Source organism: Triticum urartu, chromosome 1A (assembly GCF_056163025.1).
Source record: "Triticum urartu cultivar PI428250 chromosome 1A, HENAU_Tu73, whole genome shotgun sequence".
Taxonomy (NCBI): domain Eukaryota; kingdom Viridiplantae; phylum Streptophyta; class Magnoliopsida; order Poales; family Poaceae; genus Triticum; species Triticum urartu.
Genome location: NC_141873.1, coordinates 537,056,592 through 537,074,924, shown reverse-complemented (window position 1 = coordinate 537,074,924; position 18,333 = coordinate 537,056,592). Strand labels below are relative to the sequence as shown.

Here is an 18,333-nt window from a genome sequence, read left to right as displayed (position 1 = left end):
AAGATCCTAGAGGCGGCAGCTCATCCGCTGCCCCTCAGATACCAGATCCGCAATTCCTCCAAATGCAATGACCTCCTCCCGAGTGGCCCCGCACGAAGTAAGGCCACTAGCCTCACCTCGAGCACACTGTGGGGCTGCATCCGTCGAAGAAACTATAGGAGCTGCCGTAAGCAGTGAAGGGAACTCCAAGGCCCCGACGATGTCAGCGTCGAACCGACACCCTGGGGCGCAGGCGCACCAGGGGGAGAGGATGTGGGCCGCCTGCCCGTACTCCCCTCCCGCCTCAGCCCTCTGGCCGGAGGGAGTCACCGACGCCACAAGTGGTGCGATCACCGTAGCCGCTGGAGAAGAGAGGGCCAAGGCCACCTGCCCCTGGCCCCCTCCCGTAGGCTCAACCACCGTCGTCGGCTCTGTCACCCTGGATAAGACAATAGTCAGAGCAGCAGAAAGAGGGGCCTCCTGCCCAAGCTCCTCCCCCCCTCTCCTCCATCTACTGATGTCCTCATAGATGCAATCACCTCCGAGCCCCTGAGCACTGGACCATCAGCAGCATCAAAATCCAAAGATGGAAGCGTGCGCTCAAGCGCGTCATCGGACTCCACCCGGTCACTCCAGAGTCTGGGAGGAGCAGAAGCTGGCTCAAAAGACCCGAATCTCAGGGCGTTCATCGGCACCGAAGAGGATGGCGTCGTTCCGCCCACGGGCGTCTGAGAGATGGTCCCCGAACCGTTGAACAACTCTCGTCCAAGCTCATCCGATGGCGCCTCCTTAGCACCGGAGGTATCATCTCCCTCGTGCATGTCTACATCAGTACCAGCGATGGCCTCAGTGAAAAGCTCGGTATCCACGAACTCAATCTCGAGGTTGAATATTTCGCCCCTATATGTCCACTTAACCACATCAGGCACAAACTCAATATCCAGAACACTCACCAACAAACAGGCCACCCCGTGAGCTCGGGTAAATGCCATATCCACTCTCTCAGTTTTCCCCACCAAGATACCCCGACTCGCAACAACCCGAGCGTCCTGCATTGGCTTCGAGGGAGCCCCCAAGAAACGTAGCCAGACCTGAGTGAGAGGCTTGCCCTGTGGCTCAACCTTCTTCCACTCATGGAACTCCAGGATACATTCTGTGCTAGGCACTCTGCACAGCCCGAAACTCAAAAGTCTCTGCAAATCCTCAACAGAAGGGAAGTCAACCTTATACATGTTGGCCTCGAGACTGACAAGTTCCCACTGGTAGTCATCTGGAACTAACTCCTTAAGCCGCTGCATAATCTGATTCTCAGTAACATCACTTTTGGTCACTTTCACAATCACAGTGGTCATGCTCTCGGTCTCCTCTAGGATCTCCCTCGCACTAGGAGACTCAAGGAACATCAACTCGGCACAATACACTCCATAGATGGTAATAGAAGGCACTTGATCACGTAGAATAGGGCATTCCCCCGAGTCATGTGCTGGCTTGAGGCAAGTATTACAAAGCTCAGTTACGCATTCCGCGATAAAGCGGCCCTTCTCACCACAACGATAGCACATCGTCTTCTCCTTCTTGTGGGCCCACTTGGACGCCCTGTCAACAGCCTCGACCGTGGTCTCAGTCCCCGGTAGCTCAGCAGTAGCCAGCGCAGTCACCACCTCCATAGCCTGACCAGAAAGCTCCGACGTGTGACCAGGTTCGGCCGTCTCCGCGGAGGCCGTCTGCTCCACGACAACAGGCGGAGGAGGCTGGCGGTGCCTGTACCGACCCCCTTGACCGCCACGATGGCCGCGGTATCCACCTCGCTGCTGATAGTCTGGGCCAGATGCCCCCTCGACGAAGCCTCCCGTAGGGCCGAGAAACGGTCTCTTAGCAGTGCCATCACTCTGCCAAGCATATCCACGGCCGCCACCAGACGACGACGATCCGCGATGTTGGCCATCACCATATGCATTGGATCCATCGTCGCCCCAATGACTCCGGGGCGGACCATTATCACCACGGTACGCCGGGCCACGAGACAGCCCCGTACCACCAGCACCCACGTTGTCAGACTGAGGCGGCGGTGCATGCGTCTGCACCGGCCCAGGCCGTTTTTGCGTCGGCCTCGCGATGTAGTGGGGCGGCGGCGCAGCCCGATGCTACTGCCCGTGCATCTGAGCCTGATTGCGCGGGGGGGTGGGGGGGCACGACGGTAGGCCCAGGCGGCGACGACCTTGGCCCTTGCGTAGCGCCGCCATGGCCCGTAGCCATCGCCACAACCGGAGAAGCACCGCCTCGGCCTGCAGCAGCGACCGCGGCCGGCCCCTGCGCTGGCGGCCTCTGCCCTGGCAAGCCAACACCACGTCCCGCAGCGGCCGTCGCTGCACAGGGCTGCTGGGCCGAGGCCCCGGCGGCCGGCGGGTGCTGAACCTGCTGCGTTCCTCACCGAGGCAAACCCAATCAGCGGGAAGCACAGAGAGGACGCCCTCCGCTTCACCCGCGATAACGTCAAGGCCATGATTATGGTACGTAACTGGTACTGTATTTAGCATCTTACAGTCTTTACTCTTTACTGTATCCATGGCGGTGTGCTCCACACTAGCTGGCTCTACCGACGGACGGCTTGATCTGCAGAGTATGACCAAAATCCTAGTACGAGAGAAACCTCGTAGGTGTGTAGCACCTCTCTTTCTTTTGACGTGTTTATTAGTGTTTTTTTTGACTGATGGAATGTTTATTAACTACTCCTTCCGTAAACTAATATAAGAGCATTTAGATCATTACTTTAGTAATCTAAACACTTTTATATCAGTTTACGAAGGGAGTACAGTTTTGTTAAAGCACATCTAGATGTGTCCTAAGTATTGCACATCTAAGTTCCATGTCCTTGATTTTACACGGAGATTTGTGCAAACATTTTCTTTCCTCTTTTTTCTTTTCCTTCCTAGTTTGATTGAGCCACTTAGATGTGCAATAACTAGGGCACATCTAGATGTGCCCTAGACAAACCCTCAATTTTGCTAAAGTACATGTAGATGTGCCATAAGTATTGCACATCTAAGTCCTATATCGTTGATTTTACATCGAGATTCGTGTGGATATTTTTCTTTTTCATCTTTATGCTTGATTCACTCACTTAGATGTGCAATAACTAGAGCACATCTAGATGTGCCCTAGACACCTCGGTCGACTTTTCTTGATGAAGAAAGGCGAGGCGGTGTGGAGCTCCAAGGCAGAGAGGGGGGTGACGAGGCCAACCACAGCGTCCTGAGTGAGGAAAAGCCGTGAACGAGCGGGGGATGGGGATGCAAACGAGTGGGGGGCTTGACGGTTAGTGGTGTAGGGTGGGCACCCGGGATCAGAGAAGAAGGGTGGTGGAGGGTTAGAGGGGTAGCCGGGGCGGCTTGGACAGGGAGGCGAGGCGCGCGAGGCAGCGCCGCCAGCTGCGGGTGGCGAGGGCTGACGGTTTGGCCGATGTCAGAGGGGCGGCTCGACGCAAGGAGGAAGGGAAGGGGGGCTTAAAAAAATGCAGGAAATGCACGCCCTTTTTTCGACTCACTAGTCCTTTTCTTTCTATGCTTCTTGTTTTAGTTTCTTTTTTTACTTTTGTATTTTGGTCAATGGACTTTCTTCTAGATGGTTTTGATACCTATTTTTTATCAATTATTTAGGTAACAGACTTTGGCTTGGATGGTGGGGGTTTTTTTTTGCTCGTTGCTGATTTCTTGTTTTATTATTATTATTTTCCCTCTTATTGTTTTTGTTTTTTTTTTGGTTTGTTTCTAGCTTCATCAAGTGCATACACGTATTTAGATGTCCTTTGGGTGTTTTTTACATTTCAAAAGTAACAGGGTCGCAATAGATATTACATGTACCTTTGATGTTTAGAGTGTAAGTATTAATAGTATTACGACAAATACAAATACACTTGTTCACTGAATGGTTTATGGTGAAAGGTGAGATTCATGTAGATCGTATTTTCATTGTGTTTTTGGCTGAAGATCTTTATCTAGAGTAAGTAACTGTGCATTACAATTGTTTTCACATGCTATGGAACATGAAAAACATAGCAAGCAAGGCTGTAATTGAGGTTTGAAATCACATAAATTTGTTTTTTATTTGATAGAGACGGAAAACCGAACTATTATACAATACTTACCTTATGTAACAAGGTGGGATTATTTAGCTACTAAAATAGAAACCCTTTTGGATTTTTTTCATTGTATTGAAAGAATTTTCAAAATGTAAAGGAGAAATTAATTAGAAAAAATTAGTTCTATAATTGCAAGTTAGAAAAAAGAAGTTCCAACTCTTTCAAGCAGTGTTTGTGTTTCTATTGGGCAAAGCAAGAGTTTATTGTAAAAAAAAGATATTCCGGATTTTTCTTATTTGATATCTTCAAGGCAAATCAACCCAATTCAGTGGCTGATGAAGTTTTGAACCTTTTTTCTAATACTCGTTGAAAATTTTTGTGAGAGAGAGAGAGATCTAAGGGGCATTCCTTCTGTTTTTCTTCAATGCAGTCTTACCCTACCCAAGCATTGCACCCCTCCATGATATCAAACCTATTGAGAACTCCGTTAAAACAAAACAAGAAACTATTGAGAACAGAGCACCGAGCAACCAGTGCTGTTTCAACAGTGCCAACCCAAGGAAGAACATCATATTCTGACCAAAATCGAGGCCAACGATTCGTTGACATTATGGAGCATAATCAGCCCCGGGAACGACCAACCTGCACAATTCTCGATGTATCATTTGCTTTGCTCTGAACGTGCTAGCACAGTTCGTTAGCAATAGTAGACGATGCACCCAATATGTCAGGCACGATGTGGATGCCTGCACCCTTTCCTGGATACAAGCAAGGTTCAGAGTGTTCAGACACTCAGGATTGCTGTATCATTAGGCCAAAGTGGGGATGATTTCAACAAGAATCTGTGCACTGAACAAGATTACACTGAACAGGGTTTAGTGATTCAGTCTGAGACTTGCAAGATTGCAGTATAATTAGGCCAAGGAAGGAGGGATGCTTTCAACAAGAATGTGGGCTCTGAAAATCAAACATGCTGCTACTGCTGTGCAACTGAAGACGGGCCTATTAACATGTTGGGTCAAGCGCTCCCCAGGATACCCATTCAGTTTTTACAGTACTGGAAAAATGTCAAAACAGAAACAATAGTGGACAATCGATAATACAAATAGCGCATGCGAATTGAAACAATAATTACGCGATGGCTTCTCTAGGATTGGTTCATCTTCATCGAACTTGGTAAATTTAATTCCATGTACATATCCTTGTAACAAGCCAATTCCATGTACATATCCTGGTAACAAGCTAATTCCATGTCATTACAGAACTTGGTACGGTTTAACCATACTTGGATGTAAATGATCAATCAAAAGTTCTGCAAACATACAGCTCAAACAGGGACTTGAAGTGACTACCTTCTGAAATCTCAACCCTGACGCTCTTTTCTTTGTTGCTGCAAAGTTACATCAGTAATACAGCGGAAGAAACTCAACTCAATCAGAAGTACGTAATACGACCCCCTCAGAAATACACCCTGAACTCCTGAATAAAAAGAAGCAGCAGCAGTCAGCTTCGTGTACGTGATACTCAACTCAAGGTATAAGAATCAGTAAACAAGCAAGCCCATTCTAGTTCAGTCAAACATCACACAGCACAAGTGAAGGGCCAGGAGTAATAAATACTCTCACCTGGCACTGCCCGCTGCCATCTAGCCAAGAGGCTCGAGACATTGCCAATGGTGATGTGTTACCCTAGTCTCGAAAAGGAACAACACACTATCATAACAAAACCAAGGAAACGCGAAGGAGAAAGCAGTACCAGCAGCAGAAGTTAAAGGAAGTCCTCCCCAAAGCCGAATAAGCAGGGGATCGAGTCGAAGTGCCAGACACAAGATGCCAATGAAACAGCGATCCATCACAAAATTCACAACTCACTCCACTATTTTCCTATGATAAAAGGGCTAGTAATGCTGCATGCTAAGATTAGCGAAATGGCAGGCGTCCATGGAAGTATTAAAAACAGTATGTAATGCATGAGCAGCATATATTGCAATAGGGTTAAGACAATTGTTCTATCATTAGAAAAGAGGGATGACTTCAACATGAATTTGTGCACCAAACATAAAAAACACTGGTACTGTTAAGGCGAGAATATCAGCATGCTGTTCGTTCAGGTTCAGAGGCAGCAAACCAGATTACTGAATACGAGGTTTGAAGCAGCCAGGGCAACATTTAAGCTAAAAATAAAAAACAAAGCATTTTAGAACCCATTAGCTCAATTTTGTAGTGGCCATTTGATATCAAGAGCTTCCTCGTCCTTCTCGCATCTGTGGATACATGTAAACCATAAACTAGATGCCAACAGAATCATCTGCAAATGGATCTTAAGACAGGTTTCAAAGAAGGAATTTGAATTGCAAAAACATGGTCTCTCACCTTGGCTAGGATTTAATAGTTCTTCGTTGCATTCAACAAGAAATCTGGCACACCTTTTTGCTCTGCAGGGGGAGCATTGTGGACAAGATCAAAGACAGTTATAGAGAGACTATAATCCTCTTTCGCTACAGGATATCATTCCAGCATTAAATTACTGAAAATATCGCCCAACATATGTTCACCTTCCTGATCTGCAGCAGTTTCACCTGCATCATCTCTAGTTGCACCTTCTACTTCAACCACACTGTTGACAATATCATGAGTATGATACAGTTGTATCAAAGACAGTATGTACTCTATGAGCAATGCAAAATAGAAACATCTCTCGTCTATATCCTGATTTACCCGTTGTTAGCATCATGGTACATGTGAGGGTTATTTACAGCAGTCAGAGGAGCCAAAACAGGATAAAACAGCAAAACAACATAAAACAGATGGACACACAGAACTGAGCGAGCCACGGCTGTTCATTCAGGTTCAGAGGCAGTCAGCAAAATTACTACTGATGACGAAATTTAATAGTCAAAAACATCGTTTAAGATAAAAACTTGAAGCAATTTAAGGCACAGTAGATTAAACCGGCAGAAAATTTCACGAGTTGGGGTAATATAATGCACGATATGGTGAATCACATTCACTGACAGGCTCACATACAAGCGAAAACAGGCATCAAAAGGCACAGATCTTAGAACAGATAGCCAACATTTTCATTTAAATTACTGATGACAGCAAGATGGTGACATCAGATCAGACATACTACATCCACCATGGCACGAACAAACACTTCCAGCGCTGAACAAATCTGGCTAAGACGACGACGCACAGAGCTTAGGCCCTCTCTCCACGGATGCGGCGGGCGAGCTGGATGTCCTTGGGCATGATGGTGACGCGCTTGGCGTGGATGGCGCAGAGGTTGGTGTCCTCGAAGAGCCCCACCAGGTACGCCTCGGCGGCCTCCTGCAGCGCGGAGACGGCGGAGCTCTGGAAGCGTAGGTCGGTCTTGAAGTCCTGGGCGATCTCGCGGACGAGGCGCTGGAAGGGGAGCTTGCGGATGAGCAGCTCGGTGCTCTTCTGGTACTTGCGGATCTCCCGGAGCGCGACGGTGCCGGGGCGGAAGCGGTGGGGCTTCTTGACGCCGCCGGTGGCCGGGGCGGACTTGCGGGCCGCCTTGGTGGCCAGCTGCTTCCTCGGCGCCTTGCCGCCGGTGGACTTCCTCGCCGTCTGCTTGGTGCGGGCCATGTCGTCGGAGATGCGCCGGGTGGTTGAGGAGAGGAAGGAGGTTGGAGATTGGATTGGAGTGAGGAGAACGAAGCGGAGTGGGCGGAGTTAAGTAGGAGACGAGCGCCGAGCGGGCGGGGGATTTTGGAGGGGAGGGCGCGTGAGTTTTGCCTTTTCGGGAGGGAAGGTGGGCGTGGAGCGTTGGATGTGTGGTGCAATGGACGGTTGGGATCGAGGTTCGTGGGGTGATCCGGGGGAGATCGTTCGCGTTATCTAATTGGTTCGAGGGGTGTCATGCGGATCGTGGAGCGCGCTGTCTTCCTGCCCGTGTCGACAACTTGCATCCAGGCCCGAACCCGAAGTGAAACGGAATGAGGGCGAGGAAGGCAAGCGTACCGAAGCATAGCAACGACAGCTAGGCTCGAACAGGAAGGAGCCGGTGACGGTAGCGGCGTCCCAAGTGGAGTCGAAGGCTGCCCGATACGGGTGCAAGGGGAGAGGGTTGTCGGCGTTGGAAAAGAACAGGGCGGGGGGCTTAGAGTGATGGCTTGGCAGCAGCATGCCGGTGTGCAGTGATTCTGGGAGGACAGCAAGGCGCTCGAGGGAGCGTCACTAGCCGCGGGGGACTAGTAGATGGTTCAGACAACGTCGGAGCGGGCTAACATGAAGGAGATCATGTGTTGCTGGATACGGTCATAGGGAAGAAAACAGTTAGAGATAGAAGAAGATCATCCATTCCTCTTCCAATGGCTCCTCCGGCTCGACAATGTTGTGGGAATGGCCAGTCCTACCACCAGTGCCTCCTGCCTATCGGGGTATTAGCTTGAAGGCTTTGGTAGGGTATGATGGACGGAGTTCTGCCTGAGCACAATATTCCGGACTTTGGCATGAGCCATGAGCATGTGTCAATGACTTAATGGTGGAACCTGTTGTTGATAATATGGTGGAAGGCTTTCAGACCTCTGAATTTTTTTTCATTCGTGCTCAGGTATGGACTTGCATGTACACTTGCACCTGGATCATGGGGGGTGCATTTTTTTTGCTACTTTACAAGTTTGTCCACACTCCTATACTTGGTTTCAGTGAGTTGCAATCTAGCCTGGTCTGGGGTTCACACGAGATGGTCAAGATGATTTTCTTTCTTCAGAACGAGCTGATTGGTTCTGCGTACTTTCTTGGTTCCCGTTTTCCCCTTTTATACCTGGCCACAGTGAGGTCTGGGTTGTGTTGTCAGATTCCATCTTATCAGTGCAGTGTCTGTGTCTGATAGTGTTAGTATGGACTGGATGTCTGATAGTGGACACAACTGAAACCATGAAAATGCGTTGAGCTACTACTGCCCCAATTAACACTTCTGAAGTTCGTAGAAGCACGCGATCAAACAGGTTTATGCGCTTCAAGGCTCCCTCACTGGCAGATGGCAAGCAGCGTCAATCTGGTGTTAAGAAACGCAAAGACTCCGAGCGTGACACCCTTGCTCCTATCAGTTCTTAGAACCCCTTCAGCTCTGCCTACTAAAGTTGATACTCAGTCGGCTTCTATGGTTCCAGATAAAACTCCTATCAGCACTATACATGCTATTGGGATCAAGACGTGAGGGATTCCTGTTGAAGAACTATTAGAAGAGCGTCTGAAGGCTCTGGGCAACACTGGTGTTTAAGTTTCGGTGTTGCTTCTACTGTTGTTTTAGCTTTTATTCAGTTATTTCTGTTAAGTTGAACTTATGTCGTCAGTTATCTAGAGTTTTTTGGGATGGAATATCCATGGTCTAAATTCAGATGTTAAATATTTGGCTTTACACATCAAAACCGATGAATCGGATTATTGTGTGTGCAAGAAACGAAAAGAATGGATTATTTGGCTTTACGCATCAAAACCTATGAATCGGGTTATTGTGTGTGCAAGAAACCAAAAGAATGGGTTTTGATCACTCTTTTCTTCCAAAGTGATGTCCATGTCGTTTGGGTAAATATGAATTTATACCTTCCATAGGTGCCTCTGGTGGTTTAGTTATTTTTTGGTGCAGCAGTTTCTTTCTCTTTTTTTGAGAAACTGCAGCAGTTTCTTTCATGGCACAATTATTCACAAAGAGGATTTTGTGATCACAATGGATTTTTCCTTAGCCCATATTAATATTGTTTGGTATTTGTGTAACATATGTGGGTCGTGCACTAGGCCTTGTAGAGAGGACTCTATGAATTGATTTGAGAGATTGACAAAAAAACTACCACTTTAGGGGTTCCCATCCCACAAGACTACCCGTTTTTAAAAACTGACCGAAAACTACGAAATTTTCTAATTTTGTAACTAGAACTACCAAGTAGAGCTCATGGTTGTTTTAACCGCGCTTTTGACATGAGTGGCACACCTGCCAGGCTGTCGGCCGGCCTAACGGCTAACGGCGCTCGCTTACTGTCGTTAGAACCGCCTTTCGGTGGCACCTAGTCGGACCAGGACTAGCCTGGCCGACCGGCCCGCTCGTCCCCACCCGATCTCACTCTCCCCCGAGCTCACTCCACTCCCTGCTCTCCTCTGCTTCTGTTTCTTCTTATCGCACTCCGGAGACGCCGTGACCATGTCGTCGTGGCCCAACAGTAACGAGACCTCAGACGATGACGAGTACATGAGTGAGTTCAGCAGCATGCAGATGGAGTACTTTGTAAGTCAGCTCACTCTCTCATCTCCTCTTATCTTCGAGGGTTAGGGGTTGAAGATAATTTGGATTTCTTCCATTTAAGTTCAGATATGTGAGTTGTAGTTGATATATATGTTTTTGCTGCTGCAGCAAACTCCTAAAATTGTGATAGTCCCAAGTTTTTGTGGGCTTGTGACTGAATCTGAGCGAAGTTGCATCTTGCATAGGCAGAGGCCAGGCAAGTTTGTGGCATTTTAAGGCACTATCACTGGCAGGAGATTCATAGGATCTGCTACTAAGGTAATGGACCAAGTTGTCATGGATTTGATTGGCTTCATTTTGTGTTATGTAGTGGAAACAGAGTAGCATTTAGTTGTTGTTATTCTGAATTTTGCTAAAGTGTAAAAACATTGCTATGTCTGAATATTGTACTTGTAGCAAAGAGCACTAGAAAGATAGTAATGTAACATGGAAATGTTTTGTATTTTTAGTATAGAGCTAGCTATTTTTAGTATATGATTAGTGTTTACTCTATGATTTGTTAATTTGAATTTGTTTGTTACTGAACAATACAGCTCACTGTAAATTTAACTTAATTTTCAAGATGGTGTGAACTGTGGTATTCTGGAGTGGGTAGATGCCCCTTGGCCTATAATTCTGCAAAGGTGCTTAAGCAAGCTCTGGGATATGTATCATGAGCAGAACCTTGTTTGAGTCCAGGATAATGAGGCTCATGGGATAGAGGTTGCAAAATTGAAAAAGGAGCTTGATTCTCTAGGCAATCAGTACAGCTAGATAGTGGATGATGTGTCCAAGTTATTTTATTACCATGATGGAATGAAATCTCATGACATGGATTGCAGAAGCTAGGCAATCAATGAACTGAAGGAGACGAAAAAGCAACTTAAGGAGCAGGCAAAGCTTGAGCTTCAAATGGAGAAGCTTATGTTGGGTTTCATAGTAATTTCAAAAATTTCCCTACGCACACGCAAGATCATGTGATGCATAGCAACGAGAGGGGAGAGTGCTGTCTACGTACCCACGCAGACCGACTGCGGAAGCGTTGACACAACGTAGAGGAAGTAGTCGTACGTCTTCACGATCCAACCGATCAAGCACCGAAACTACGGCACCTCCGAGTTCGAGCACACGTTCAGCTCGATGACGATCCCCAGACTCCGATCCAGCAAAGTGTCGGGGAAGAGTTCCGTCAGCACGACGGCGTGGTGACGATCTTGATGTAGTACAGCAGCAGGGCTTCGCCTAAACTTCGCTACAGTATTATCGAGAACTATGGTGGCTGGGGGCACCGCACACGGCTAAGGAATAGATCACGTGGATCAACTTGTGTGTTTCTGGGGTGCCTCTGCCTCAGTATATAAAGTACTAGAGGGGGGAGGCTGGCCGGCCAAGCTTGCCGCGCCAGGAGAGTCCTACTCCCTCTGGGAGTAGGATTCCCCCCCCCCCCAATCCTAGTTGGAATAGGATTCCTCAGGGGGGAAAGAGAGAGAGGGGGCCGGCCACCTCTCCTTGTCCTAATAGGACTAGGGGAGGGAGGGTGGCGCGCAGCCCATCTAGGGCAGCCCCTTCTCTTTTCCACTAAGGCCCATATAGCTCCCGGGGGGGGGGGGGTCCGGTAACCTCCCGGTACTCCGGTAAAATCCCGATTTCACCCGGAACACTCCCGATGTCCAAATATAGGCTTCCAATATATCAATCTTTATGTCTCGACCATCTCGAGACTCCTCGTCATGTCCGTGATCACATCCGGGACTCCGAACAACCTTCGGTACATCAAAATGCATAAACTCATAATATAACTGTCATCATAACCTTAAGCATGCAGACCCTACGGGTTCGAGAACAATGTAGACATGACCGAGACACGTCTCCGGTCAATAACCAATAGAGGGACCTGGATGCCCATATTGGCTCCCACATATTCTACGAAGATCTTTATCGGTCAGACCGCATAACAACATATGTTGTTCCCTTTGTCATCGGTATGTTACTTGCCCGAGATTCGATCGTCGGTATCCAATACCTAGTTCAATCTCGTTACCGGCAAGTCTCTTTACTCGTTCTGTAATACATCATCCCGCAAATAACTCATTAGTTGCAATGCTTGCAAGGCTTATGTGATGTGCATTACCGAGAGGGCCCAGAGATACCTCTCCGATAATCGGAGTGACAAAACCTAATCTCGAAATACGCCAACCCAACATGTACCTTTGGAGACACCTGTAGTACTCCTTTATAAGCACCCAGTTACGTTGTGACGTTTGGTAGTACCCAAAGTGTTCCTCCGGTAAACGGGAGTTGCATAATCTCATAGTTATAGGAACATGTATAAGTCATGAAGAAAGCAATAGCAACATACTAAATGATCGGGTGCTAAGCTAATGGAATGGGTCATGTCAATCAGATCATTCTCTTAATGATGTGATCCCGTTAATCAAATAACAACTCATTGTTTATGGTTAGGAAACATAACCATCTTTGATTAACGAGCTAGTCAAGTAGAGGCATACTAGTGACACTTTGTTTGTCTATGTATTCACACATGTATTATGTTTCCGGTTAATACAATTCTAGCATGAATAATAAACCTTTATCATGATTATAAGGAAATAAATAATAACTTTATTATTGCCTCTAGGGCATATTTCCTTCAGTCTCCCACTTGCACTAGAGTCAATAATCTAGATTACACCGTAATGATTCTAACACCCATGGAGCCTTGGTGCTGATCATGTTTTGCTCGTGGAAGAGGCTTTGTCAACGGGGCTGCAACATTCAGATCCGTATGTATCTTGCAAATCTCTATGTCTCCCACCTGGACTAGATCCCGAATGGAATTGAAGCGTCTCTTGATGTGCTTGGTTCTCTTGTGAAATCTGGATTCCTTTGCCAAGGCAATTGCACCAGTATTGTCACAAAAGATTTTCATTGGACCCGATGCACTAGGTATGACACCTAGATCGGATATGAACTCCTTCATCCAGACTACTTCGTTCGCTGCTTCCGAAGCAGCTATGTACTCTGCTTCACATGTAGATCCCGCTACGACGCTTTGTTTAGAACTGCACCAACTGACAGCTCCACCGTTTAATGTAAACACGTATCCGGTTTGCGATTTAGAATCGTCCGGATCAGTGTCAAAGCTTGCATCAACGTAACCTTTTACGATGAGCTCTTTGTCACCTCCATATACGAGAAACATATCCTTAGTCCTTTTCAGGTATTTCAGGATGTTTTTGACCGCTGTCCAGTGATCCACTCCTGGATTACTTTGGTACCTCCCTGCTAGACTTATAGCAAGGCACACATCGGGTCTGGTACACAGCATTGCATACATGATAGATCCTATGGCTGATGCATAGGGAACATCTTTCATATTCTCTCTATCTTCTGCAGTGGTCGGGCATTGAGTCTTACTCAACTTCACACCTTGTAACACAGGCAAGAATCCTTTCTTTGCTTGATCCATTTTGAACTTCTTCAAAATCTTGTCAAGGTATGTGCTTTGTGAAAGTCCAATTAAGCATCTTGATCTATCTCTATAGATCTTTATGCCTAATATGTAAGCAGCTTCACCGAGGTCTTTCATTGAAAAACTCTTATTCAAGTATCCCTTTATGCTATCCAGAAATTCTATATCATTTTCAATTAGTAATATGTCATCCACATACAATATCAGAAATGCTACAGAGCTCCCACTCACTTTCTTGTAAATACAGGCTTCTCCGAAAGTCTGTATAAAACCAAATGCTTTGATCACACTATCAAAGCGTTTATTCCAACTCCGAGAGGCTTGCACCAGTCCATAAATGGATCACTGGAGCTTGCACACTTTGTTAGCTCCCTTTGGATCGACAAAACCTTCTGGTTGCATCATATACAACTCTTCTTCCAGAAATCCATTCAGGAATGCAGTTTTGACATCCATTTGCCAAATTTCATAATCATAAAATGCGGCAATTGCTAACATGATTCGGACAGACTTAAGCATCGCTATGGGTGAGAAGGTCTCATCATAGTCAACCCCTTGAACTTGTCGAAAACCTTTTGCGACAAGTCGAGCTTTGTAGACAGTAACATTACCGTCAGCGTCAGTCTTCTTCTTGAAGATCCATTTATTCTCAATTGCTTGCCGATCATCGGGCAAGTTAACCAAAGTCCACACTTTGTTCTCATACATGGATCCCATCTCAGATTTCATGGCTTCAAGCCATTTTGCGGAATCTGGGCTCACCATCGCTTCTTCATAGTTCGTAGGTTCATCATGATCTAGTAGCATGACTTCCAGAACAGGATTACCATACCACTCTGGCGTGGATCTCACTCTGGTTGATCTATGAGGTTCAGTAGTATCTTGATCTGAAGTTTCATGATCATTATCATTAGCTTCCTCTCTAACTGGTGTAGGTGTCACTGGAACAGTTTTCTGTGATGTACTACTTTCCAGTAAGGGAGCAGGTACAGTTACCTCGTCAAGTTCTACTTTCCTCCCACTCACTTCTTTCGAGAGAAACTCCTTCTCTAGAAAGTTTCCGAATTTAGCAACAAAAGTCTTGCCTTCGGATCTGTGATAGAAGGTGTATCCAATAGTTTCCTTTGGATATCCTATGAAGACACATTTCTCCGATTTGGGTTTGAGATTATCAGGTTGAAGCTTTTTCACATAAGCATCGCAGCCCCAAACTTTTAGAAACGACAACTTTGGTTTCTTGCCAAACCACAGTTCATAAGGCGTCGTCTCAACGGATTTTGATGGTGCCCTATTTAACGTGAATGCGGCCGTCTCTAGAGCGTATCCCCAAAACGATAGCGGTAAATCAATAAGAGACATCATAGATCGCACCATATCTAGTAAAGTACGATTACGACGTTCGGACACACCATTACGCTGTGGTGTTCCGGGTGGCGTGAGTTGCGAAACTATTCCATAATTTTTCAAATGTACACCAAACTCGTAACTCAAATATTCTTGTTACGATGATTTTCAACTTCACTCTGAAATTCCTTGAACTTTTCAAATGTTTCAGACTTGTGTTTCATTAAGTAGATATATCCATATCTGCTTAAGTCATCTGTGAAGGTGAGAAAATAACGATATCCGCCACGAGCCTCAATATTCATCGGACCACATACATCTGTATGTATGATTTCCAACAAATCTGTTGCTCTCTCCATAGTACCAGAGAACGGTGTTTTGGTCATCTTGCCCATGAGGCACGGTTCGCAAGTACCAAGTGATTCATAATCAAGTGGTTCCAAAAGTCCATCAGAATGGAGTTTCTTCATGCGCTTTACACCGATATGACCTAAACGGCAGTGCCACAAATAAGTTGCACTCTCATTATCAACTCTGCATCTTTTGGCTTCAACATTATGAATATGTGTGTTACTACTATCGAGATTCAACAAGAATAGACCACTCTTCAAGGGTGCATGACCATAAAAGATATTACTCATATAAATAGAACAACCATTATTCTCTGATTTAAATGAATAACCGTCTCGCATCAAACAAGATCCAGATATAATGTTCATGCTTAACGCTGGCACCAAATAACAATTATTTAGGTCTAATACTAATCCCGAAGGTAGATGTAGAGGTAGCGTGCCGACTGCGATCACATCGACTTTGGAACCGTTTCCCACGCGCATCGTCACCTCGTCCTTAACCAATCTTCGCTTGATCCGTAGCCCCTGTTTCGAGTTGCAAATATTAGCAACAGAACCAGTATCAAATACCCAAGTGCTACTGCGAGCATTAGTAAGGTACACATCAATAACATGTATATCACATATACCTTTGTTCACCTTGCCATCCTTCTTATCCGCCAAATACTTGGGGCAGTTCCGCTTCTAGTGACCAGTCTGCTTGCAATAGAAGCACTCAGTTTCAGGCTTAGGTCCAGGTTTGGGTTTCTTCTCTTGAGTAGCAACTTGCTTGCCGTTCTTTTTGAAGTTCCCCTTTTTCTTCCCTTTGCCCTTTTTCTTGAAACTAGTGGTCTTGTTGACCATCAACACTTGATGCTCCTTCTTGATTTCTACCTCCGCAGCTTTCAGCATCACGAAGAGCTCGGGAATAGTCTTGTTCATCCCTTGCATATTATAGTTCATCACGAAGCTCTTGTAGCTTGGTGGCAGTGATTGAAGAATTCTGTCAATGACGCAATCATCTGGAAGATTAACTCCCAATTGAATCAAGTGATTATTATACCCAAACATTTTGAGTATATGTTCACTGACAGAACTGTTCTCCTCCATCTTGCAGCTATAGAACTTATTGGAGACTTCATATCTCTCAATCCGGGCATTTGCTTGAAATATTAACTTCAACTCCTGGAACATCTCATATGCTCCATGACGTTCAAAACGTCGTTCAAGTCCCGATTCTAAGCCATAAAGCATGGCACACTGAACTATCGAGTAGTCATCAGCTTTGCTCTGCCAGACGTTCATAACATCCGGCGTTGCTTCTGCAGCAGGCCTGGCACCCAGCGGTGCTTCCAGGACGTAATTCTTATGTGCAGCAATGAGGATAATCCTCAAGTTACAGACCCAGTCCGTGTAATTGCTACCATCATCTTTCAACTTTGCTTTCTCAAGGAACGCATTAAAATTCAACGGAACAATAGCACGAGCCATCTATCTACAATCAAACATAAACAAGCAAGATACTAATCAGGTACTAAGTTTCATGATAAATTTAAGTTCAGTTAATCAAATTAATTAAAGAACTCCCACTTAGATAGACATCCCTCTAATCCTCTAAGTGATTACGTGATCCAAATCAACTAAACCATAACCGATCATCACGTGAGATGGAGTAGTTTTCAATGGTGAACATCGTTATGTTGATCATATCTACTATATGATTCACGCTCGACCTTTCGGTCTCCGTGTTCCGAGGCCATATCTGTATATGCTTGGCTCGTCAAGTATAACCTGAGTATTCCGCGTGTGCAACTGTTTTGCACCCGTTGTATTTGAACGTAGAACCTATCACACCCGATCATCACGTGGTGCCTCAGCACGAAGAACTTTCGCAACGGTGCATACTCAGGGAGAACACTTCTTGATAATTTAATGAGAGATCATCTTATAATGCTACCGTCAATCAAAGCAAGATCATATGCATAAAAGGATAAACATCACATGCAATCAATATAAGTGATATGATATGGCCATCATCATCTTGTGCTTGTGATCTCCATCTCTGAAGCACCGTCGTGATCACCGTCGTCACCGGCGCGACACCTTGATCTCGATCATAGCATCGTTGTCGTCTCGCCAAGCTTGTGCTTCTACGACTATCGCTACCGCTTAGTGATAAAGTAAAGCATTACATCGCGATTGCATTGCATACAATAAAACGACAACCATAAGGCTCCTGCCAGTTGCCGATAACTCGTTTACAAAACATGATCATCTCATACAATAAAATTCAGCATCATGTCTTGACCATATCACATCACAACATGCCCTGCAAAAACAAGTTAGACGTCCTCTACTTTGTTGTTGCAAGTTTTACGTGGCTGCTACGGGCTTAAGCAAGAACCAATCTCACCTAAGCATCAAAACCACAACGATAGTTTGTCAAATAGACTCCGTTTTAACCTTCGCAAGGACCGGGCGTAGCCATACTTGGTTCAACTAAAGTTGGAGAGACAGTCGCCCGCAAGCCACCTATGTGCAAAGCACGTCGGGGAAACCGGTCTCGCGTAAGCGTACGCGTAATGTTGGTCCGGGTCGTCTCGTCCAACAATGCCGCCGAACCAAAGTATGACATGCTGGTAGGCAGTATGACTTATATCGCCCACAACTCACTTGTGTTCTACTCGTGCATATAACATCAACATAAATAACCTAGGCTCGGATGCCACTGTTGGGTTTCGTAGTAATTTCAAAAATTTCCCTACGCACACGCAAGATCATGTGATGCATAGCAACGAGAGGGGAGAGTGATGTCTACGTACCGACGCAGACCGACTGCGGAAGCGTTGACACAACGTAGAGGAAGTAGTCGTACGTCTTCA

The 18,333-nt window shown here is 46.0% G+C and overlaps 1 protein-coding gene across 1 annotated transcript; it reads right to left on the bottom strand.

Moving 5' to 3' along the window:
- Positions 1-7,114: 7,114 nt before the first annotated feature.
- Positions 7,115-7,749, bottom strand: LOC125526880 (histone H3.2). Its single transcript, XM_048691492.2, has one exon. It carries the CDS (start codon positions 7,666-7,668, stop codon positions 7,258-7,260), a length of 411 nt encoding a protein of 136 aa, XP_048547449.1. The 5' UTR covers positions 7,669-7,749; the 3' UTR covers positions 7,115-7,257.
- Positions 7,750-18,333: the final 10,584 nt, after the last annotated feature.